The sequence below is a fragment of the Diceros bicornis genome, chromosome 26 (assembly GCF_020826845.1).
Source record: "Diceros bicornis minor isolate mBicDic1 chromosome 26, mDicBic1.mat.cur, whole genome shotgun sequence".
NCBI classification, from domain to species: Eukaryota; Metazoa; Chordata; class Mammalia; order Perissodactyla; family Rhinocerotidae; genus Diceros; species Diceros bicornis.
In genome coordinates, this window is record NC_080765.1 from 19,602,736 (window position 1) to 19,627,424 (window position 24,689).

The following is a 24,689-nucleotide window of genomic DNA, read 5'->3' on the forward strand; positions in this document are numbered from 1 at the left end:
CACCAAGACAAAAAACAACAAATGTTGGAGAGGATGTGGAGAAACAGGAACCCTCATACACAGCTGGTGGGAATGCAAATTGGTGCAGCCTCTATGGAAAACGGTATGGAGATTCCTCAAAGAATTAAAAATAGAGATGCCCTATGATCCAGCCATCCCACTACTGGGAATCTATCCAACGAACCTGAAATCAACAATCCAAAGAGGCTTATGCACCCCTATGTTCATTGCAGCATTATTCACCATAGCCAAGAAGTGGAAGCAACCTAAGTGTCCCTCGACTGACGATTGGATTAAGAAAATGTGGTATATATATACAATGGAATACTACTCAGCCATAAAAAAAGACAAAATCGTCCCATTTGCAACAACATGGATGGGCCTGGAGTGTATTATGTTAAGTGAAATAAGCCAGAAAGAGAAAGACAAACACTGTATGATCTCACTCATATGTGGAATATAAACCAACACATGGACAGAGAAAACTGGACTGTGGTTACCAGGGCAGTGGGGGTGGGGGGTGGGCACAAGGGGTGAAGGGAGTCATATATGTGGTGATAGACAAACAAAAATGTACAACCCAAAATTTCACAATGTTAGAAACCATTAAAACATCAATAAAAAAAAAAAAATCGTGTGACCACACACACACACACACAAAAAAAAAAGTCTGATGCATAGAGGAGAATCGCTACAACGCAGTCAACTGAAGAAACTTTGGTTTACCAAATCTCCATCTGATAAGGTTTCACTGCTTCTCTGAAATCACAGTAATGAAAACATGTCAACTACCAGACTGCTTCACATTTAAAGCTTTTATTTTGAAAAATAAAATACAAAAGTCATTAAGTTGTAAATGTATATGGTAATTCCTCCACTTCTCAGAAACAATACAATGAATTATTTAAATAATTAAGACATTTAATATTATCCACATCAATACATTTAAACAGGTACAAGTGTTCTACAAAACATTAGAACATGTACAGACAACTGATTCCAAGGTGAAACTGCCCCATTTTGCGTTCAGAATCCCATTTTTAAACCCTCCCCTTGAAAACAAAGCTTAGAATCTGATAAGAAAAGATGAAGACCAGAGCAGTTTAACAGAAAGCACACGTCCCCTCTGGGCTCCTCATCCACAGGGATGTGCGTGTACTTAGGATCAAGAGCGCTGTACTCAGAAAGCAGATCACTCAGGAAGGCCCAAACGTGGACTGACCGCCCACCTTCTCAGTGGGAGGAGACTGGCAAATGAACAGGAGATGGGGGCCGTACATCCACTCCACTGGTCTCAGCAGGGCACAGCCGGTCCTAGGAATTTCCCTTCCGCTGAAAAGGCAGCAGTCCTCCCTGGGCAAACACAGAGAATTCGGTTACCGGTGTGGAGTCACAGTTTTCTCCCCTGCACCACACTGCCTCCTTCCCAGTTGTGGGCCTGGCATAAGCCAGGTAGCCGAGCAGGAGGATCAACAATCACAAGAAAAGCTGCATCAGGACTACCGGAGAGGCACTCTCCCTCAGTCTGGGATGCTTTTAGATGCTTGCCAGGAGCTTCGACATGCAAAACAAGCAGATGGCAGCCAAAGCAAGGACTGCTCCTGCCCATTTCTAAATGACTGCCACTGCCATCTGCAAATGAAGCTACTGCAGGGGCACTGGTAGGGACGTCAAATGTCCAGGGGTCCAACATGCTGACTCCTCATTTGAAAAAATGGATACCAAGGTTCTTTATAAAGGAAGCTTTAGAGAACACAGTGACTGTCATTCAAATGCCAAAGGGACCCAAAAGACGAGAAGAAAGACCAGTATCCGTCGTGAGATGCCATGCTGTCTTCTCAGCTTCTCCTGAAGCCTTCTCTCATTGCATGTGGACACCTACAGGCCTTGACAAACTAACAAGGATGAAATGCTGCTTCAGAGGCAACTTGAAGCCTGGAGTCAATGATACTGTGTTCTGTCAATAAATGAATTCCTGTCTGTGTGTTTCAGAGAGGGAATTTATCTATAAATTTGGAAGTATTTTGGATAAACAAAATGATCCAAGGCCTGTTCACTGCTGTAGCCATGCAAGCCCACAGATTAGAAGTCTAACATTCAGCATTTGCTCCTTAGCAAAAAGGCAATCATAAATCCTGAAACCTATTAATATTATTAGCTCACTGCCATCCATGATTTTGACATGGCACAGCAGTGTTCACCTGCTTTTTATATCTACAATCCATTAACACACAGGAAGTCACAAAAATCTTATTCAAATTATTCAATCTCAGTTTTCTCATCAGTATAACAGAAATAATACCACCTACTTGCCAGAGTGGTTTGAAAATTGAATGAAATCCTTTATATATATATATATATGAATAATATACATATTTTCCATAGATGTTATATATATCATATTATATATTATATATATCATTTATATATTACATATATAAAATGCTTGGTATTTTACACCTGGTATAAAGTATGCACCAGAGTACATAGTTGTTATATAAAATAAAAACCAGCAAGAAAAACTATTAAAAAAATATCAGATTTTTAAAAAAGCTTTTCAAGTTCCAAATGATCTAAGGCATCACCACATTGTTCAGAGCAAAACAGAATCTTAAGAAAGTGTGGGAGAGGGATGTGAAGCTCTGAGCGGCTACGTCAGGAGGTCTGGGCTCAGACACCGGCCTCCCCACTAATTGCCTAGTGTCCCTGGACATGAATCTGATGATTACTCAGATATAAGGCATGGCTGGCCTAGCCCACATTGTGCCCTTAGCTACAATGAGACAACACAGTTTATAAACATCATAAGACATCATAATACATTAAAATCAGCAAGGGCAGACCAGAAAAACCAACCAATCCAAAAAAATATTAGTGCAAAAACATTTGCATGCCCAGCACACATAGAAAGCAGTACGGGTGGTGGAAGAAGCCCTGGCTGGACGTCAGGAGATGGTGTTCTCTAGTCCCGGGCTTCTCCTACCTGTGATGTGACCTTGACAAATAACCTCTCTCTGGAATCAGTTTTCTTATCAGCAAACGGGTGGTTGGGCTTGATGGTCTCTGGGTTTCTTTCAGCTAAAATATTTTATTATTTTAAACCTCTCTTCATATTGAAAATAACAACAAATACTGTTTAAGTGCTTACTATGTGCCATGGTTTTTGCAGACATTATTATGGTTAATTCTTACTACCACTCTCTTAATAATACTGTCCTCATTTCACTGAGGAGGAAACGAAGACACAGAGAAGTCTAGTAATTTGCTCCATGCCACAACACAGAGCCAAGATTCCAACCCAGGTGGACTGACACCAGAGCTTTGCTCTCCACCCTGGACCTGCTGCCTCCTATGAGAGCCCAAGCGGGGAAACCCAAAGACCCAGCAATGTCCCCCAACCCTCACCTCATGTATACAGAGGTTCTTGGCTCAGCTACTCCACTTGCTCAGTCTGTGGAAGGAAGCAAAACATGTTTTAAAGTCCTTGAAATTGGTCAGCATGAGAAGTGACAGCCCCCCTCAAAATATCAGGTGTAACTTTCAGGCTCTAATCACAGATTTTATAATGAACTCAGCCTGTTACTGCTGCGTAACAAAGAATTTGACTGGCCTTTGTCCCTGGTTCCTGGTAGGGAGACTCTAAATCCTTGGAATTTCTGCGGTAACAGAAGTGTCTGTTATTCATGAGCTCCTTGGATCACATCCGAGTTTATGCTAAGAGATGAGATGACTTGAGATGGGGGCAGGTCACCAGAAAGACAACTGTGCGATTAGAGGGGTGGGGCTTTAAGTCAGCCCAACCTCTGGGTAGGGGAGGTTGACTAGGAATTGAGTTCAATCACATGGCCAACGATTCAATCAACCAAGCCTTTGTAATTAGACCCCAATAAAAACTCAGGATGCCAAAGCTCAGCGGAGCTTCCTGGTTGGTGAAGACACTGATGTAACAGGAGGGAGACATACTCTGATTCTACAGGGAGAGGGCACAGAAGCTCTGTGTCTGAGACCCTCCCAGACCTTGTCCTATGTGTCTCCTCGTTTGCCTGGTCCTAATTTGTATCCTTAATAATAAAACTTAATAATAAAAATCGTTAAGTACAGTGCTTTCCTGAGTTCTGTGGGCTATTCTAGCTAGATATCAAACCCGAGGTTCTGTGGGCTTCAGTTTTCCCATTTCTTAGAAGTAAAACCAAAGCTTTTTAGAGACAGCCCTTTTCTAAGTGTGCGCGTGTGATGCATTAAATGAAACTAACCAGAATAAGGGGCTTGAAGTGTGTGTTAAGCCTTCTGCCCAATTTTTTATTTTTCTTATTTATTTGTAGTAATTCTCTATATTCTACAGATGAGTCCTTTGTTTCAAATAGTTTCTCCCACTCAAGACTTACTTTTTAACTCTCTTTTAGATGCTTTCTAATAAGTAAACATTCTAAATTTTAATGTAGTCCAACTTATCCATTCTAAAATTAATAATTAGTGTTTTTTTTGTTTTTTTTGTGTGAGGAGATCAGCCCTGAGCTAACATCCGCCACTCCTCCTCTTTTTTTGCTGAGGAAGACGGCCCTGGGCTAACATCGGTGCCCATCTTCCTCCACTTTATATGGGACGCCGCCACAGCATGGCTTACCAAGCAGTGCGTCGGTGCGCGCCCGGGATCCGAACCAGCGAACCCCGGGCCGCCGCAGCGGAGCGCGCGCACTTAACCGCTTGCGCCACCGGACCGGCCCCAATAATTAGTGTTTTTTACAACTTGTTTAAGAAATCCTTTCCTCTTAAGGTCATGAAGATATTCTCCTCTATTGTCTTCTAAAAACTTTATTATTTTGCCTTTCACATTTAGGTCTATAATTCACCTGGAAATGATTTTGTGTATGCTGTGAAGCAGGGGTGTCCCTTTAGTTTTAGTCTCAAATTCCCTTTCTTAACTCCTTCAGACTTAATATGCAAAACACCCTTTGGATTTGACATTCCTTCAATAATACTCTGTCTCTTGAATTATTCTCTGGCTCCAATTGCCACAGCCTGTAAGTGAGTGACAGCCTGTTCATGAATCCATCCAGGTTTCTGGGACATCATGCCCAGCCTGGGCTCAGGGCCTTGCGCCCCCTTGTCTGCAAAAGTTGATCAGTCTTTTGAGTACATTAGGCATTCCTTGAGAAGATCTTTTTTCCTCTGACTACTGAGCACTTATTCCAATTTCTCATCTGTAACAGAAATTCAGTAAACATCTGTTGAATAAATGAAACGAATGAATAGATGGATGGATTAAAATTAAATATATGCTAATAAGAATATGCATTGAGAGTAGTTTGAAATTCTCACATAATATGTATCAATTATTGATGGCTCACTGTTAACAGACAACAATCTGGGAAGACAGAGCCTTTAACCCTGGCATGAGACATAGCTTCTCAGAGAGCCCAGCCCATTTACTCCAGGCTTGCTTTAGGTAACACGACTTCACAGAGAGTCTGTGAGTTGGTAGTTTCCCTCACCAACCCATATCTGGAACGTTTTTAGAAACTGAGTTCAGTGCAGAGTCTTCATTTCCTATTAACAAACTAATTGCTGATAGCAGCAGCCTGGAGGCAACGTGCATTATCACTATGCTAGAAAGGGAAGTCTGCTGCTGCGTTCAAGGAGTAGTTACAAATATTTTCCCTGCTACTACATAGGAATGGCATATGATGCTAAGATGCAGGACACTCTGGGCTACTCTAGGCATGTCAGCCATAACACTACCTGTTTCTCTTCAACTCAAGAAACAATATTGGAATCCAGGTAAATGAGAGGGAGGGGCCGGCCCCGTGGCGTAGTGGTTAAGTGCGTGCTCCGCTGCTGGTGGCCCCGGTTCGGATCCCGGGCGCGCACCGACACACCGCTTGCCAGGCCATGCTGTGGCCGCATTGCACATAAAGTGGAGGAAGATGGGCACAGGTGTTGGCTGAGGGCCAGTCTTCCTCGGCAAAAAGAGGAGGATTGGCATGGATGTTAGCTCAGGGCTGATCTTCCTCACAAAAAAAAAAAAATGAGAGTGTAACATTACAAGTATAACTCTGGATCTGTTTGAATTAATTTTTTAAAATGTAAAAGTTACAAGTTTCAAACTCTCCTTTCCCAACTTGGAGGACTTTGCAGTGGAGGGCCAATGGCTGTGTATAATGTATTCATAAGTCTTCTAGGTTCCAAATGAGAAAAGTTAAAAGGCCATGGATGTATATCTAATAAGAACAAAGGGTGGCTGTACATTTTTATTTCAAGTTAAATATCAGAAGGCTGGAGCAGATTCACCAAGCAGGCTCCTTATATGTGGGATACTGTGTGGTTTGTGAGTGACCTCAAGTAATCAGATTTTAGTTATTAATAAAGTATTTCCCTAGTTTTGGAAAGCCTTGAACTCTCTCTCTCTGAAAACCAATTTTTCTGTCACCAGCACATATCATTATCTCTTTAAAAAGATGACATCAATGCAAGAGGAGGCAGCAGATACAGTACCTGAGGTTTTTCTTTAAGAAATTCAGGTAGCTGAAATTCTCCTTTATAGACCTGGAAAAACAAAGCCACGTGTGAGTTTAAGGAAACAGGTGCCATCATCCTCACTTCAGGGTGCCTGCAGTGCCTGACGGTGGATGGGTTTACTGTCAGTTCAAGGGCGGCCACCGCTGAAGGGCTGAGTGACAACCCCACGCACGCTGCTCCCACCTGCTCCACATCTGCCTGAGTGCTCCCAAATGCAGGCTGGCTGGGACAGGGCTCAGAGTATCTGAAGAAGGAAAAAAATGCATCCCAACATTCCAAGTTCCAATCATTTTAGCTGAGAGAGACAGCAAGCTCTAGGCCATTTCTCGCAAGTAACCAACACAGAATTCACACAATTCAGGAACAGCCTGCTCCTGACTTCCTCTTGAAACCTCCAACCTTATAACCCTGGATTTAATCCAACTTCACCTTTTCTTAATGTATCCAATATTCCCATAATAATCTGAATATTAGATGGATTCTTAAAATGATATATACTTTTAACCTTGTAAAATCTTATAATTAAACTTACTTTTTTAATATATAAAATTATGCTTGCAATACCAGCAATAATTAGGACATAATTTAAAAAAATAATACCATTTATAATAACATCGGAAAAAAACCCCACCAAATACCTAAGAATAAATCTAATAAAAGATGTGTAAGATCTTTACACAGAAAACGACAACACATTACTGAGAGACATTAAAGACCAAATGAATTGAGAGACATACCACTTTCAGGGAATGGAACATTCAACACAATAAAGATGTCCATTCTCCTCAAAGGATTTCCAATCAAAATTCTAGCATGCTTTTTTTGGGAGGGGGAAGGGTGATTTCAAGCTGATTGTAAAAGTTACATGGAAATGCAAAAGGCCAAGAATAATCAAGGTAATCGTAAAAAGAACAAAGTGGGAGGACTTATTCTACCAGATATTAAGACTTACTATTACACACCTATAATTAAGCTATACTATACAGATATATATGTATATATAATTCAGCTATAATTAAACAGCAAGGTTTTGGCACAAGGATAGAGAAATATATCAATGAAACAGAATAAAGAGTTGAGAAACAGACCTTTGTATACAGACACTTGGTTTATAACAAAGGTGGCACCACAAAGAAGTGCAATTAGAATAAATAAATAAATGTGGTTTATGTAATACAATGGTATACTACACAGCAATAAAAAAAATGAACTACTACTATACAAACAACATAGACGAATCCCAACATATAATGATGAGGGGAAAAAAGCTAGACCCCTGAAAATAATATATTACATGTCTCCATTTAAAAATTTTAAAGCTTGTAGAAATTACAATGGACACCTCAGAAATCCAAAAGATCATATGAGAGTACTACGAAAAGCTATATGCCAACAAATTGGATAATCTAGATGAAATGGATAAATTCTTAGAATCATACAACCTTCCAAAACTGAATCAAGAAGAAATAGAGAATCTGAATAGACCTATCACCAGTAAGGAGATCTAAACAGTAATCAAAAATCTCTCAAAAAATAAAAGTCCAGGACCAGATGGCTTCCCTGGTGAATTCTACCAAACATTCAAAGAAGACTTAATATCTATCCTTCTCAAACTCTTCCAAAAAATGGAAGAGGAGGGGGAGCTTCCTAACTCATTCTACGAGGCCAATAATACCCTGATACTAAAACCAGACGAGGCCAACACAAAAAAAGAAAATTACAGGCCAACATCACTAATGAACACTGATGCAAAAATCCCCAACAAAATACTAGCAAATTGAATACAACAATTCATTAAAAAGATCATACACCATGATCAAGTGGGATTTATTCCAGGGACACAGGGATGGTTCAACATCTGCAAATCAATCAACGTGATACACAACATTAATAAAATGAAGACTAAAAATCACGTGATCATCTCAATAGATGCAGAGAAAGCATTTGACAAGACAGAGCATCCATTTATGATAAACACTCTGAATAAAACATGTATAAAAGGAAAGTACCTCGACATAATAAAGGCCATATATGACAAACGCACAGCTAATATCATACTCAATGGTGAAAAACTGAAAGCTATCCTTCTAAGAAGAGGAACCAGACAAGGATGCCCACTTTCACCACTCTTATTTAACATAGTATTGGAACTCCTAGCCAGAGCAATCAGGCAAGAAAAAGAAATGAAAGGGATCCAAATTGGAAAGGAAGAAGTGAACCTTTCGCTATTTGCAGATGACATGATTTTATACATGGAAAACCCTAAAGAATCCACCAAAAAACTTTTAGAAATAATAAATGAATATTGCAGGATACAAATGAAAGTTGCAGGATACAAAATCAACATACAAAAATCAGTTGTGTTTCTACATACTAACAACAAAGCAGCTGAAAGAGAAATGAAGAATACAATCCATTTACAATTGCAACAAAAAGAATAAAATACCTAGGAATAAACTTAACCAAAGAGGTGAAAGAGCTGTACACTGAAAACTATAAAACATTGTTGACAGAAATTGAAGAAGACACAAAGAAATGGAAAGATATTTCATGCTCTTGGATTGGAAGTATTAACATAGCTAAAATGTCCATACTTCCTAAAGCAATCTATAGATTCAGTGCAATCCCTATCAAAGTTCCAATCACATTTTTCACAAAAATAGAACAAAAAAATCCTAAAATTTATATGGAACAACAAAAGACCTCAAATAGCCAAAGGAATCCTGAGAAAAAAGAACAAAGCTGGAGGTATCACACTCCCTGATTTCAAAATATACTACAAAGCTATAGTACAGCATGGTACTGGCACAAAAACAGACACACAAATCAACAGAACAGAATTGAGAGACCAGAAATAAACCCAGACATCTATGGACAGCTAATTTTTGACAAGGGAGCCAAGAACATATAATGGAGAAAGGAAAGTCTCTTCAATAAATGGTGCTGGGAAAACTGGACAGCCACATGGGAGAAAATGAGTAGACAATTATCTTACACCATACACAAAAATTAACTCAAAATGGATTAAAGACATGAATATAACACCTGAAACCATGAAACTTCTAGAAGAAAACATAGGCAGTACACTCTTCGACACTGGTCTTAGCAACATAGTTTTAAGTACTGTGTCTGACCGAGCAAGGGAAACAACAGAAAAAATAAACAAATGGGACTATGCGAAACTAAAAACCTTCTGCACAGCAAAGGAAACCATCAATGAAACAAAAAGACAACCTAACAATTGGGAGAAGATATTTGCAAACCATATATCTGATAAGGGGTTAATATCCAAAATATATAAAGAACTCATACATCTCAACAACAAAAAAACTAACAACCCAATTAAAAAATGGGCAAAAGACCTGAACAGACATTTCTCCCAAGATATACAGATGGCCAACAGGCACATGAAAAGATGTTCAATATCGTTAACTATCAGGGAAATGCAAATCAAAACTACAATGAGATATCACCTCACACCCGTCATAATGGGTATAATTAACAAGACAGGAAACAACAAGTTTGGAGAGGATGTGGAGAGAAGGGAACTCGCACACACTGCTGGTGGGAGTGCAAAATGGTGCAGCCACTATGGAAATCAGTATGGAGATTCCTCAAAAAATCAAGGATAGAACTACCATATGATCCAGCTATTCTACTGCTGGGTATTTATCTAAAGAACATGAAACACGAATGCATAAAGGTACATGCACCCCTGTGTTCATTGCAGCGTTATTCACAATAGCCAAGACTTGGAAGCAACCTAAGTGCCCATCAAGGGACAAATGGATAAAGAAGATGTGGTCTATATACACAGTGGAATACTACTCAGCCATAAGAAACGATGCAATCCAGCCATCTGTGACAACATGGATGGACACTGAGGATATCATGCTAAGCAAAATAAGTCAGAGGGAGAAGTTCAAATACCATATGATCTCATTCATAAGTAGAAGATAAAAACAACAACAAACAAACACACAGAGACAGAGATTGGATTGGTGGTTACCATTGGGGAAGGGGGGAGGGAGGAGGGCGAAAGGGATGATTAGGCACATGTGTGTGGCGATGGACTGTAATTAGTCTTTGGGTGGTGAACATGTAATCTATGCAGAAACAGAAGTATAATGATGTACACCTGAAATTTATACAATGTTATAAACCAATGTCACCGCAATGAACAAAAATTTTAAAGCTCATAAATAGGCAAAACAACTCTATGATGCTAGAAATCAGGAAACTGTTTACTCTGGGGAGGAGGGAGATAGTAGTGACTGGGAGTGAGGATGAGGGAGGTTTCCAGAGCGCTGGTAACTTTCTGTCTTGATATGGGTAGTGATAACGAAGGTGTGTTCATTTGGTGATCATTTATTGAGCTATGATTTGTGTACTTTTCTGTACGCATGTTATATTTCAATAGCAAATTTGAACAAATGTAGCCAACACCTTAATACTAAAAATTTACTGTGAGTACAAAGATGTTGGTTTCAACATTGCAACAGCAAAAAAAAAAAAAAGAACTTGCATGTCAATCAAGAGTGAAGGCTTTCATTAGCAAAAGTCTGATAACTGCTGGACTCGAGAAGTTACGGTAAGAAACTATGGATTGTTACTGGGAAGAGAATCACTGGATAAGCTCCTTAGAGCACAAAGAAATCTTCTAAATGGTGAACGCTAAAGCCTACAAACCTAAAGGATTTTACTTGGTTTTAAGATGACTGATCCACTTCCAAAAGCAGCAGCATTTCTTCTGAGATTCAGATAATGAATATACTTTCTTCCTGTCTCTTTCTCCGCAATTTCTAAAACCTGTCTATTCTTTGGGGTCTCTGCTACAGTCCTACGAAGGCTAAATTAAAGCAAAGATATCAGATTTCTGGATAAGGCATTTCTTCAGAGATGCATCACACTGGAAGCTGAGGTGGGTGCTGGATAACAGCGCAGCTGCCAGGAGTGTCTCAAAAGCTACCATCATCTCTTTCGTACCTTCAGGTCACTGGGGGGCTGGCCTAGCTGCCCCCTAAAGAATTTGCATGTTTGTTCTACCCTAACACCACAGTCAAGAGACTGTTCCAGCTTTCTTCACTCCCACCCCGGCCCCGTTTTATTGAGATATGACTGACATATAACATTGTATTAGTGTTCTAAGCTTTCTGATATAGGAAGTATCTAAGTCCCAGGAGCTGAGTTATCATGTTAACGCTGACCCCCACTGTGCCTGTCTACTACCTGTGGGGCAAGCAGACACCATATCAGGTGCTGGGGCTCAAGCCACTAGGATGGTTTTTTTTTTTTTTTTTTTAACCCGATTCTCAAGTACCCTTCTTTTTCCCTCTATTCAGGGAACTGAGTCACAGCCCCCACCCTCCAAGCCCCTGGGGCATAAGCTGCTCAGGCCTAGGGTCCTGTGCCCTGGCTGCCTTATTGAATCAGAACAAGTTTGATTTGCCCCAGTCCTTCTTCCACTGTTAGTGGGCTAGGTCGCGAAGCAACTTTTCTTATATTCCTCACATCCTCTGAGACTCGCAGAAACTGAAACTTCTCCCAGCTAGCCTCTTCTGCTGGAAGACAAGCAGAGAGTCAATGCGAGCCAGGGGGTCAGACAGCTAGTTAGTGGCAGAGTGAGGCTCAGAAGGTGCCAGCCCAGCACTCTCCCATTATATCATACTCTTTGCATTTTATTACCATTAGCAAATCTTACAGTTAAATCTTCCATTCTCTTGTTGATTTGTTGTAAAAACCAGTAAGACAAGAGAAAATAGGAGTGGGAACATTAAATATAAGTTTCTTTCAGGTATCAACAGTTCCAGAGAGGTAAGGCTTTGATATGAAGGGAAAAAAACCCCTAAATACGTGATGTTACAAATATAATAAAAAAACCAAAAAGGAGTCAGGATAAGACGACAGATAAAAGGCTCAATAATAAAATAAGTGGGAAGCTGTCTCCTTTCATTATCCTTTAGGGAACAAATGCTTCAAAAGTTAGAAACTACGGTCCTGACGAAAAGAACACTTTCTACTGACAAAGCAATTCCTATCTGGTGCAGGAAACCCGGTACTGCATTGCTTATAAAAACAGCAAAGTTAGGAATGGAATTTCCTTTGGTTAAATGAACAGTGCTTCTGGACATACTATTCTCTGGTACTAATGGGTTGCGGGTTTTGCTTGGCAGCAATAAGCCAGGTACTCAGAATCCAATGTTCCCACAGAACCCTGCCATCCCAAGCCCTGAAGGAATGAGGAGGAGACAAAAGTAGGCTTCTGATTTGGAGGGTACATCGGAAATAAAAGTAGTAAGAACAGCAGCTAAACTTTATTATTTTCTCTGCACCAGGTTAGTCTTAAGTAAGAGCTTCACGTGTTATTACTTCATTGAATCCCACAATCCCCTGAGGAAGCTATTATTCTCTTTTTACAGATAAAGCAACTGAGGCACACAGAAATTAAGTAATGTGTCCCACAGAGGTATGGAGGCCACAACAGTAATCCAGACAAGAAAGGATGACAAGCAGGCGGCACTTGAGGTGGGGAGAGGTGGTAGGTTTGTGGATTTTTTCTAATTACATGAAGCTTTCCTAACAGATTGGATGTGGGGTGTAAGAGAGCAGGGGGGAGTCAAGGATGACTCCAAGGTTTTTGGCCTAAGCAACGACCAACTAGAAATATGGAGTTACCATCAGCTAAGTTGGGAAAGGTTCTGGGTAGAGCAGATTTCCAGGGGAAGATCAGTAGTTCGGTTTTGGATATGTTAAGCTTGAGATTAGACAACAAATGAAAATGTCAAGTAGCCAGTTGGCTATACAAATCTGAAGTTTATGGAAGAGGTCTGGGCTAGGATATATAAATTTGAGAGTCATCAACTTTTAGATGGTCTTTAAAGCCTTGATATCTGATGCTATAACCCAGGAGCCCAGGGCAGACAGAGAAGAGCAGAGGATTTAAGATTGAGATGTGGGGGCATTCTAACATTAAGAGGTCAGAAGAGGAAGAACCAGCAAAGAAGACTGAGAAGAAGCTACCAATGACATAGAAGGAAAATTCAAAGAGTGGTGCCCTAGGAGCCAAGTAAAGGAAACATATCAAGGAGTTAATGAATTGTATCAAAAGAGACTGGAAGATAAGATGATAACTGACCACTGGATATAGCAACGTAAAGGTCACTGACGAGCAAATTAAGCAGAATGGAGGTTGTGAAACTCTGAATGGAGTAAATGTAAGACGGAATACAGGGAGAGGAAATGATGACAGGGAGTACAGAAAACTTGAGTTTTGATGGAAAGGGAAGCAAAGAAATGGAATTGCAGTGGCAGAGCAACTGGGATCAAGAAGAGTGTGTGAGTGTGAGTGTGTGTGTGTGTGTGTGTTAAGAAAGAAGAACTAAGGGCATATTTGTTTGTTGATGGGAAAGATCCTGCTGCAAAGCAAAATCTAATGATGCAGGAGATATGGGGAGATGGGCTTGGGTACACAAGAGGAGGAAATGCCTTCAGACGGGAGCATGGACATTCACTTCTGTTAACACAGACTTTCTATTATGATAAATGAGGATATTAGGTCTGCAACACCTCTTCCCCTAGTCTCTCAAAAATTACATAATAATTTTTGATTAAAGTCACATTATGTAAGTTTCCATTATTATGACAATATAAATATCACATATTTACATTTTCTTACACAACTTTTGTTGTTTTAGCTGGAGTTAATGATTGCCTCATATATTTTTAAAATTAATAGACTTCATTTTTTAGAGCAGTTTCGGGTTTACAGAAAAATTGAGCAGAAAGTACTGAATCTCCACCTACTTCTCCCTCTCCTACAGTTTCCTGTATTATTAACATCTTGCATTACTAAGGTATTTGTTGCAATTAATGAACCAGTACTGATACACTGTTATTAACAGCGTCTTTGGTTTGCATTAGGGTTCACTCTATTATACTTTCTATGGGTTTTGACACATGTATCCACCATTAAAGTAGCATACAGAATAGTTCCACTAACATAAAAATCCTCTGTGTTCCACCTATTTATCCCTCCCTACCTTTCCCCAATCTTTTTACCGTCTCCATAGTTTTGCCTTTTTTTAGAATGTCATAGAGTTGGAATCATATAGTTTATAGCCTTTTCAGATTGGCTTCTTCCACTCAGCAATATGCACTTAAGGTTCCTTTATGTCACTTTGTGGCTTGATAATTCATTTCTTTTAATCAGTGAATAATGTTCCATTGTCTAGATATATGGCAATTTATTTATCCATTCACCTACCGAAGGACACCTTGGTTGCTTACAAGTTTTGACAATTATAAATAAAGCTGCTATAAACATTTGTGTATAGGTTTTTTTTTTTTTCCTGAGGAAGCTTGGACCCGAGCTAACATCTGTTGCCAATCTTCTTCTTTTTTTTTTCCTTTTTTCTCCCCAAAGCCCCAGTACATAGTTGTATATCCTAGCTGTATGTCCTTCTAGCTCTTCTATGTGGGATGCCACCTCGGCACAGCTTGACGAGCGGTGTGTAGGTCTGCGCCCAGGATCCGAACTGGCAAATCCTGGGCCATTGAAGCAGAGCAAGTGAACTTCACCGCTACGCCACTGGGCTGGCCTCTGTGTACAGGTTTTGTGTGAACATAAGCTTTCAGCTCATTTCGGTAAATATCAAGGAGTGTGACTGCTAGATCGTATGGTAAGAGTATGTTTAGTTTTATAAGGAACTGCCAAGCTGTCTTCCAAGCGGCTGTACCATTTTTCATTCTCACCAGCAATGCATGAGAGTTAGAGTTCCTGTTGCACCACATCCTCACAATCATATGGTGTTGTCAGTGTTCTAGATTTTGGCCATTCTAATAGGTGTGTAGTGGCATCTCGTTGTTTTAATTTGCATTTCCATAATGACATGATGTTGACCACTTTTTCATCTGCTTAGTTGCCATTGGTATATTTTCTTTGGTAAGGTATCTGTTCAGATCTTTTGCCCATTTTTAAACTGGATTGTTTTTTAATTTTGTGTTTTAAGAATGTTTTGCATATTTTGGATGCCAGTCCTTTATGAGATAAGGTGTTTTGCAAAGATTTTCTCCCAGTCTGTGGCTTGTCTTTTCATTCCCTTAACAGTGTCTTTTGCTTTGTCTGAAAGCTTCTCAAGCTTTTATTATTGTTATCATGATATATCTTCATTCATCTTTTTACTTTTAATTTGTGTCTTTATATTTAAATTGGTTTTCTTGTTAAAAGAAAGCTATTTTCTCTACTCACAACACTTCTGATGCCAAATGTGTGGGTTTTTCCTCACACCAAGTAATTCTAACACTAACTTCCTAGAGTTACCACAGACCTCCACAGGTTAAGGGCTCAGCCCTACAAGATGCCCTCTACTTCAGAAGCCAGTTGCAAGTCCAGGCCTCCCATACTTCTGACCAACCAACTAGAAATCAGAGTTTCCCACAACCCTCTCCTCAGGTACAATAATTTGCGCTAATGGCTCACAGAACTCAGGGAAACACTTTACTTACTATTACCAGCTTATTATAAAGGATAAAAATGAACAGCTAGATGAAGAGGTACATAGGACAAGGTCTGGGAGGGTCCTGAGCACAGGAGCTTCTGTCTCTGGAGTATGGAGTGCACCACCCTCCCAGCACGTGGATGTGTTCACCAACTTGGAAGCTCTCTAACTCCTTCATTTTCATTTAGGGTTTTTACGGAAGCTCCATTATGCAGGCATGATTGATTAATTCATTGGCCAATGGCTGATTAACTCCATCCCTAGTCTCTCTTTTTTTTTTTCTTTGTGAGGAAGACTAGCCCTGAGCTAACATCCGATGCCAATCCTCCTCTTTTTGCTGAGGAAGACTGGCCCTGGGCTAACATCCATGCCCATCTTCCTCTACTTTATATGGGACGCCGCCACAGCATGGCTTGACAAGCAGCGCATCAGTGTGTGCCCAGGATCCGAACCTGCGAACCCTGGGCCGCCCAAGCAGAGTGCACACACTTAACTGCTGTGCCACTGGGCCGGCCCCCACTAGGTCCTCTTTCCTCCTTGGATCTAGACAGGGTGGGGCTGAAAATTCCAACCCTCTAATCACAGGGTTGCCAACCCTGGTGGTCTAATGGCTCAGATTTGGCGCTCTCACCACTGTGGTCCAGGTCCCCACATACCCGTCTGTCAGTTGTCATACTGTGGCGGCTGCATGTTGCTGTGATGCTGAGAGCTATGCCACCAGTATTTCAAATACCAGCAGGGTCACCCATGGTGGACAGGTTTCAGTGGAGCTTCCAGACTAAGACAGACTAGAAAGAAGGATCTGGTCACCCACTTCCGAAAAAAATTGGCAATGAAAACCCTATGAGTAGCAGGGAAGCCTTGTCTGATATAGTGCCAGAAGATGAGGGGATGGTGCAAAAAGACCCCTCTGCAGTACATACAGTCACTAGGCATCAGAATCGACTCAGACAGCACTCATAACAAAAAAAATCACATGGTTACCTCCTCTGGCAACCAGCTCCCATCCTGAAGCTATCTTGGGGCCCATAAAGCAACTCATTAACATAAACTCAGGTACGCTTGAAAGGGGCTTATTATGAATAACAATAGATGCTCCTCTCACCCTTATCACTCAGGAATGACAAGGGTTTTAGGAGCTCTGTGCCAGGAACTGGGAATGAAAGCTGAATATATATTTCTTATATCGCAATATCAAACTTGTAGACAACATATAGTTGGGTTTTGTGTTTTAATCCACTCTGGTAGTCTCTGTCTTTTAATTGGTGTATTTAGACTATTCACATTTAAAGTGATTACTGACACAGTTGGTTTAGTATCTACCATATTTGTAACTATTTTCTATTTGTTGCCCTTGTGCTTTTTTTCTTTCTTGTCTTCTACTCTTTTTTTGCCTTCTCTAGTTTTAATTGAGCATTTTATGATTCCATTTTCTTTCCTCTCTAAGCATATCAATTATACTTCTTTTAAAAATGTCTTCAGGGGCTGGCCCCATGGCTTAGTGGTTAAGTGCGCGCGCTCCACTACTGGCGGCCCGGGTTCGGATCCCAGGCGCACACCGATACACCGCTTCTCCGGCCATGCTGAGGCCGCGTCCCACATACAGCAACTAGAAGGATGTGCAACTATGACACACAACTATCTACTGGGGCTTTGGGGGGGGGGGGAAGGAGGAGGATTGGCAATAGATGTTAGCTCAGAGCCGGTCTTCCTCAGCAAAAAGAGGAGGATTAGCACGGATGTTAGCTCAGGGCTGATCTTCCTCACACACACACACAAAAAAATGTCTTCAGTGGTTGTCCTAGAGTTTGCAATATATATTTACAACTAATCTAAGTCCACTTTCAAGTAACATTATACTGCCTCACCAGTAGTGCAGGTATTTATTATAGAGTATGCCCAATTCCTTCCTTCTGTCCCTTATTACATGTCACTCATTTCATTTATCCATAAGCTATAATCATTGACTATGTTGTTGCTATTATTTTGAAAAAAAAAAAAAAAAAGTTATATGCTAGATCAATTAATGAGAAAAATAAAAGATTTTATTTTACTTTCATTTATTCCTTTCTGTTACTCTTCCTTTCTTTATGTAGATCCAAGTTTCTGGCCTATATTATTTTCCTTCTCTCTGAAGAACTTCTTTTAACATTTCTGGCAAGGCAGGCCTATTGGTGACAAAGCCCTCAATTTTGTTTGCCTGAGAAAGTCTTTATTTTTCCTTCAGTTTTGAAGGATAAGTTTACTGGACACAGAATCTAGGTTGGTGTTTTTTTTCTTTCAACACTTTAAATATTTCACTCCACTCTCTTCTTGCTTGTACGGCTTTTGTGGAGAAATCTGGTATTATTATTATCCTTGTTACTCTATAGGTAAGGTATTTTTGTCTTCTGGGTCTTGTCTTTGATTTTCTGCAATATTAATATGATATGTGGAAGTGTAGATTTTTTTAGTATTTATTCTGGTTGGTGTTTTCTGAGCTTTTTGGATCTATGGTTTGGTGTCTGTCATTAGTTTTGGAAAATTCTCAGCCATTATTACTTCAAATGTTTCTTATGTTCCTTTCTTTCTTTCTTTGCCTTCTGGTATTCCCATTATGCAGATATTACATCTTTGGAATTGTTCCACAGTTCTTGGATATTCTGTTCTATCTTTTTCATTCTTTTTTCTCTTTGCATTTCTGTTTTACAAGCTCACTGATTCTTTCCTGGGCTGTGTCCAGTCTACTGATGAGCCCATCAAAGGCATTCTTCATTTCTGTTACAGCGCTTTTGATTTCTAGCATTTCCTTTTGATTCTTTCTTAGAGTTTCCATCTCTATGTCTATATTACCCATGTGTTCTTACATATTATCAGCTTTTCCCATCAGAGTCCTTAGCATATTAATCATAGTTATTTTAAATTCCCAGTTTGATAATTCCAAAATCTCTACCATATCTGAATCTGGTTCTGATGTTTGCTATTGTCTCCTCAAACTGTGTTTTTTGCCTTTTAGCATGTCACGTAATTTTCTGTTGAAAGTGAACATGATGTATTAGGTAAAAGGGACTAAGGTAAATAAGCTTTTAGTGTGAAGTTTTACATTTATCTGGCTAGAAATTAGGCTATGTTTACTGTTTGTTGAAACTGTAGGTATCAGAGGCTAAAATTTCCTCCATTGTCTTTGTTTTTGTACCCTGTTGTTTTGGGGTTTCCCTAGAGACTTCTTTCTAAAATAGGGTCTGAGCATTGCAGTTCTTTTAGCAGTAATCCACTGTTATTATACAGGAGCCTGATGGGGGTGGTGGTAGGGTATGTGCGTGCATGTGTGTATGTGTGTGTGTGTGTGTGTGTGTGTGTGTGTGTGTGTGTGAATTAAGCCTCTAATTTTCCTTTTTTTCTCTCCCAGTTATGTCTTGATGTCTCTGTTCTTGTTTTCTAAGAGATTTTCTCAACTTTATTTTTCCAATTCTCTTATTAATTTTAAATTTCAGCTCTCATATATTTAGTTAACAAATTTTTTAGTTCTCTGTTTTTGTTCTTGTTGCTTTAAAAAATAACATCTTGTTCTTGCTCTTTCACCTTATCTCTACAAAAATATTAATTACAGTTCATGTAAGTTTTCTTTTGCTCATTACATTGTGTTTGTTTCCTCTGGGGTCCTCTTTTCTCTTTCTTTTGGTCTCTCTCTTTCACGTTAGAGATTTTCTGCAAATGTTCAGTGAGTCTTGGCTGAGAAGCACAAAAAAGTTGATTGGAGTTCTGTATATGAGGGTTGAGTCTAATTACAGGTGTGCTTTCTCAGCTGGCCTTTTTTGGTCAGGATTCTCCATGTATCATGTTGTAGGTCTTTTCTTTGGGGTAGTTAAGCATGTAGAAAAGGTGTCATAATCTCTTACCTTGGTGTCAGCATTCTTGAGCTGGGAAGAGGTGGAGGATTGGAGAGGGCAGCATCTAACAATAAATTAATTTTTTCAGAAAGCGGACTTTCAGTTAATGTTCCGGTTTTCAATTTGGAGACCTGCCTCTATTCCTAATGTCCTCATTTTCCCTAGTTTCCCTCCCTAAGAGAAAATACTACTTCTGCGGGGAAGGGATGGTGATCTGGAGGTCTAACTCCTCCACATACACTTTCAAACTCCATGTTTTTAGTATCAGATATCATCCCTGTCCCTTGACTTGTAATACCTGATGTTCCCAAATTGCTGAGCTTTTGTGGGGTTCAGGGTGAACTGCCTTGTTTCTTGTCCCTCTGCTTGCTTGTGTTCCTTTTTTTCAGGCATATAAGTTTGGCTCCCTTCCACTCTGCTAAGTCATTTACCATTCCTTCATAGCTTTGCATCTTCATCTATTATGTTTCAGGGGTAGCAAATGGGTTTGCGGTCTCTAGTTTGGTGGTCCCTGTGAGGTTGGAAATGGAGAAGGAGAAGAAGAGGTGCTAAAGTCAAAGGACCCAACAGTACTTAATTTTAAGGAAACATATGGTTAGGGTACACTTATAGCATGTATATCCTCTCAGGTCCAGGTAAGTAACTTGTGGCTGGAGGCTACAAGGCTTTGCAGAGGCTGGAAATCACCATTTATGGGATTGATAAATAGAGGAACAGACTACTACTGGAAAAGAAATTCTGTGTTGTGCAGAGGAAAAAGATGAATAGGAGAGACATGTAATTCCCATGATCTTTAGCTTTACTGTTAACTATTTGCAAGAGACTGGAGCTGGGGGAAAAAGATTAAGAGGTTTTTAAATCACTCCCCTCCAAGCTCTAATACTTTGTGATTTTGAAGGAAGGTCCTCAAAGCCTGAGCATCCATGAATTGCTTTCTCACTTCCACCTTTGCCCTCTCTAGCAGGCCTCCTAGGTCTGAGAACAAAGGTTACTGCATTGCTCCTGATCCTCTCAGAGAGCAAAACACTACATAGGGTCTAAAAGAAATGCATATAAAAATGTGAACTCCACATATTTAACACTGTTATAGCTTTACTTGTGGTAGTGACAATATGTTTCCATTTGAGAGGCTCTGGCTGGCAACAGATACCACTTCAAAAGAAATAACTCAAACAGAAAAGTAAATTGTATTTGCTACTTTGGGTTTGTAGACTGAAATCAGGTTCAAATTTTTGGAGTGAGGTATAATTAACTCCAGTATAAGTACAGCCTTCAATTGTGGAATTACATAGAATACAGAGCTAGAGAAGGGAGGAGAATTTACCTAAGTTGCCTGTGAAGTTTCAAAAATCCAAGAAAGAGGTCCTGAATGTTGGCTGAAGTGAGCAATGTATCCTTCTTGTTATTTGTCCTCAGGCCACTTTGAGCCTTCTTATAAGATTAATTAGGAACTGACCTACTAAGCCCAATACCACTCTACATGTCACCATAGGCTCACCTATGACAACAATTTACAATTAAGATGTAAACAAAAGTCTCAGAGCAGCTAAAATGGATGTCATTAACATGACTTGCAGACTACAGATCCAACCCTCTATTGGTCCCTTTCCCTTTACACATAGTTTTAACCAATGTTAAGATATTTAGTTTCAACCTGTAGCAATTAAATACAGCAAACAGGAAGGCACCGGGCAAGTACTGGTAACTGAGAAGTGACAAATGAAACAAAGGAAGACAGAAATTATAAAAGGCAGACAGGAAGCCTTGAGTTCTTTAAGAAAGAGACCAATAGTTCTATATCTAATATAAAGAGAACAGGCACTTTCTCTTTATAACACATACAATAATTAATTTTCTTTTGGTGAAATAAAATTTCAAATTATGATCAGTAACTTATTTAAGAAGGTAAGGAAGTATGTGATCAAATGCAGAAGGAATTCTATACCAAATTATTAATTATGATTTGGTCTTTAATGGGACAAATCTATCTAGAAACAACCTTCTAGAATGACTGATTTCCCAAGGGTTTCAGATAGTCGAGCTTTCACAAGTTACAGGAGAAACTGTTAGAAATGTTATGAGGCCAAATTCTGAATATTAAACGTTTTCTAAATTATTTTCATGCTAAAAGTGTGGCCACATTCTCAGACACATGTGCCTTGCTATTTGTGGTAGGCAGCCTCAGAGATCGGGCCCCTGTGATCCTTGCCTCTGGTATTCACGACCCTGTGTAATCCCCTTCCTTTAAGTGTGAGCTAGATCTAGTGGCTTGCTTCTAACAACTAGAATATGGCAAAAATGATGAGATGTTACTTTCAAGATTAGGTCATAAACAGTCTCTATCTTCTGTCTTAGGTACTCTTTCTTGCTCTCTTGCTTAGTTGCTCTGAGGCAAGCCAGCTGCAAGTTGTGAATTGCATTACAGAGAGGCCCACATGGCAAAAAACTGCTATCTCCAGCCGACCGCCATCAAGGACCTGAGACCTGCCAGTAGTCACAGGAGTGAGTTTGGAGAGGGATCCTTTTCCAGTTGAGCCTAGAGATGACTACAGCCCTGGCTGACAGTTTGACTGCAACCTCATGAAAGACCTTGATCAGAGGCATCTACATAAACTACACCAGAATTCCTAATCCACAGACACTGTGAGATAATATATCTGTTGTTTTAAGCTGCTAATTACCTTAAATTTTAGGGTAATTTGTTATGGCTCAGTAGATAACTACAAAATACAGATTTTGGTGTCATGAGTAGGGTTCTACTGTAACAAATACCTAAAATGGGGCAGAAGTTTTGGAACTGGGCAGTAGGAGGTGGCTAGAAGGACTTTAAGGAGAGCAGTGGTAAAAGCCTAAATTGCCATGAATTGACAGTAGATTTTAGACTTTGAGGAGGCTGCCTGTGAGGGTTTTAAGGAACACTGGAACATTTGATTAGAAACTGGAGGCTGGGGGATCTTTGTTATGTAGTAACAGAAAGTTTAGCGACCCTGTTACTTGCCCTTATACGGAAAGGAGAACATGAACCGAATGAACTGGATAGTCCAGCTAAGGAGATTCCCAAAGTACTGAAGGTGTCACCAGCTTTCTCCCTGATGATTATAGTAAAATGCAAGAGGAGAGAGAAATTGAGGGAAGGACTGTTTAAGGAAACAAACAAACAAACAAACAAACAAAATGAAGCCAGGAGTTGATGATTTTGAAACTGGGTTTGAAACTGTTTAGCCTTGCCATCTTCAGTGCTAGCAGTGTGGCACTGTCACATTTTTTCACTGATTCTGCTTCCAACGTCACATCATCTTCTCTGCCTTTAACTCTCTTGCCTCCCTCTTATAAGGACCCTTGTGATTACATTGGGCCTACCCAGATAATACAGGATAATCTCCTTATTTTAAATTCCTTAATTATATCTGCAAAGTCCTTTTTGCTGTGTAAGGTAACATATTCAGATTTCAGGGATTAGGACATGGAAATCTTTAGGAGACCATTATTCAGCTACCACAGGTAAACAATCGATAACTAATGCATTAAACTTAGAATTTCTACAGTTTATAAATGGGAACACAGGGATGAACAAAGTGCTGTAGAAATGACAGTTGTATATAGCCCTTACACACAAACAAAGAGCCCGTACACGTCTTTAAATTTTAAAACAATGGCTTACGTAAGAGAATGCTTTTATTCTTAGAAATGTGTGCTGAGGGAGCATAATAGCTGCAACTTTCAAATAACTCAACAGTAGCAGCAGCAGCAGCAAAAAAAAAGCATGTGTGTATACATGTAAACAGAGAAAGATGGACAGATGAAGCAAATACGGCAAAATTTTAACAACTAACAAATCTATGTTAAAGGTATACAGATGTTCTTCACATTTTTCTGTAAGTATGAAAAAGTTGGGAAAAAATATGGGGATCAAAAAAATTTTCAACACAATAAATACATTAACCCTGCAAAGTTGACTGGAGTAGATTATAAGAAATAAATAATTTGTGAATGGTTTGAAACCGAGGATTAAACTCAGGGGTTGGCAACCTACTCCATAAAAGGCCAGGGAGTAAATATTTTAGGCTTTGTAGGCCACACAGTCACTTTTCCAACTGTTCAACTCTGCTGTTGTAGTGTGAAAGCAAACACAGACAATATATAAATAAATGAGCATAGTGTGCTCTAATAAAACTTTATTTACAAAAATAGGTGGCAGGCCAGATTTAGCCTGCAGGCTGAAAACTGCCAATCCCTGATTTAACTCACAACATTCTTTGAAAATAAGAGAATTTTAAACAATTTCCAGAAACATGTACTAATGACCATACTATTTGCTAAGCACTGTATTAGGCAATGCAGACTAAGGTTACTGCTTCTGCTTTTTTTTTTTATTTTTTAAGAAAACAATGAAGATAGATACATATATATATTCCACAGGTTAAAAGATTAGTCGCACAACCCCTGGCTGTGAATTCAAATTTCACTGTAAACTCAAAATCTCATTTATTCTTCCTCCTCCTTTCTGTAAACTCTATAATGTAGTCCATCCTTCCTTCTTTCCCTCCTCTTTCCAATTGTACTCAAGTGCACAGAATTGGATTAACCATAATCCTTAGTTCATGACAAACTTTCATCATTGGTCCATGCTTGGCCTGTTATTATTTTATTTATTTTGTACTGTAATTCATTATTTTTAATAACGTAATAAGCATTCCCCCTTGAGAAATCATGACTTGATAGTTTCACATGCAGAGAAAACAACCCCAGCCAAAACAACCCCAGCCAGATATGATAATACAGGAAGGAATCTAGATTTTGAGATTTA

At 39.6% G+C, this 24,689-nt stretch overlaps 1 protein-coding gene across 2 annotated transcripts in view; it reads right to left on the bottom strand.

Annotated features, from left to right (window-relative positions):
- Positions 1-797: 797 nt before the first annotated feature.
- Positions 798-24,689, bottom strand: part of TPST1 (tyrosylprotein sulfotransferase 1) — a 140,238-nt gene continuing 116,346 nt past the window's right edge. For both annotated transcript variants that reach the window (XM_058569496.1, XM_058569497.1), the window contains exons 4-6: positions 6,493-6,543; positions 3,406-3,451; positions 798-1,353 (exon numbers count right to left, since the gene is read on the bottom strand). In XM_058569496.1, the coding sequence (XP_058425479.1) occupies positions 3,434-3,451; positions 6,493-6,543 (69 nt within the window). In that variant the 3' untranslated portion in view covers positions 798-1,353; positions 3,406-3,433. The remainder of the gene's footprint in view (positions 1,354-3,405; positions 3,452-6,492; positions 6,544-24,689) is intronic.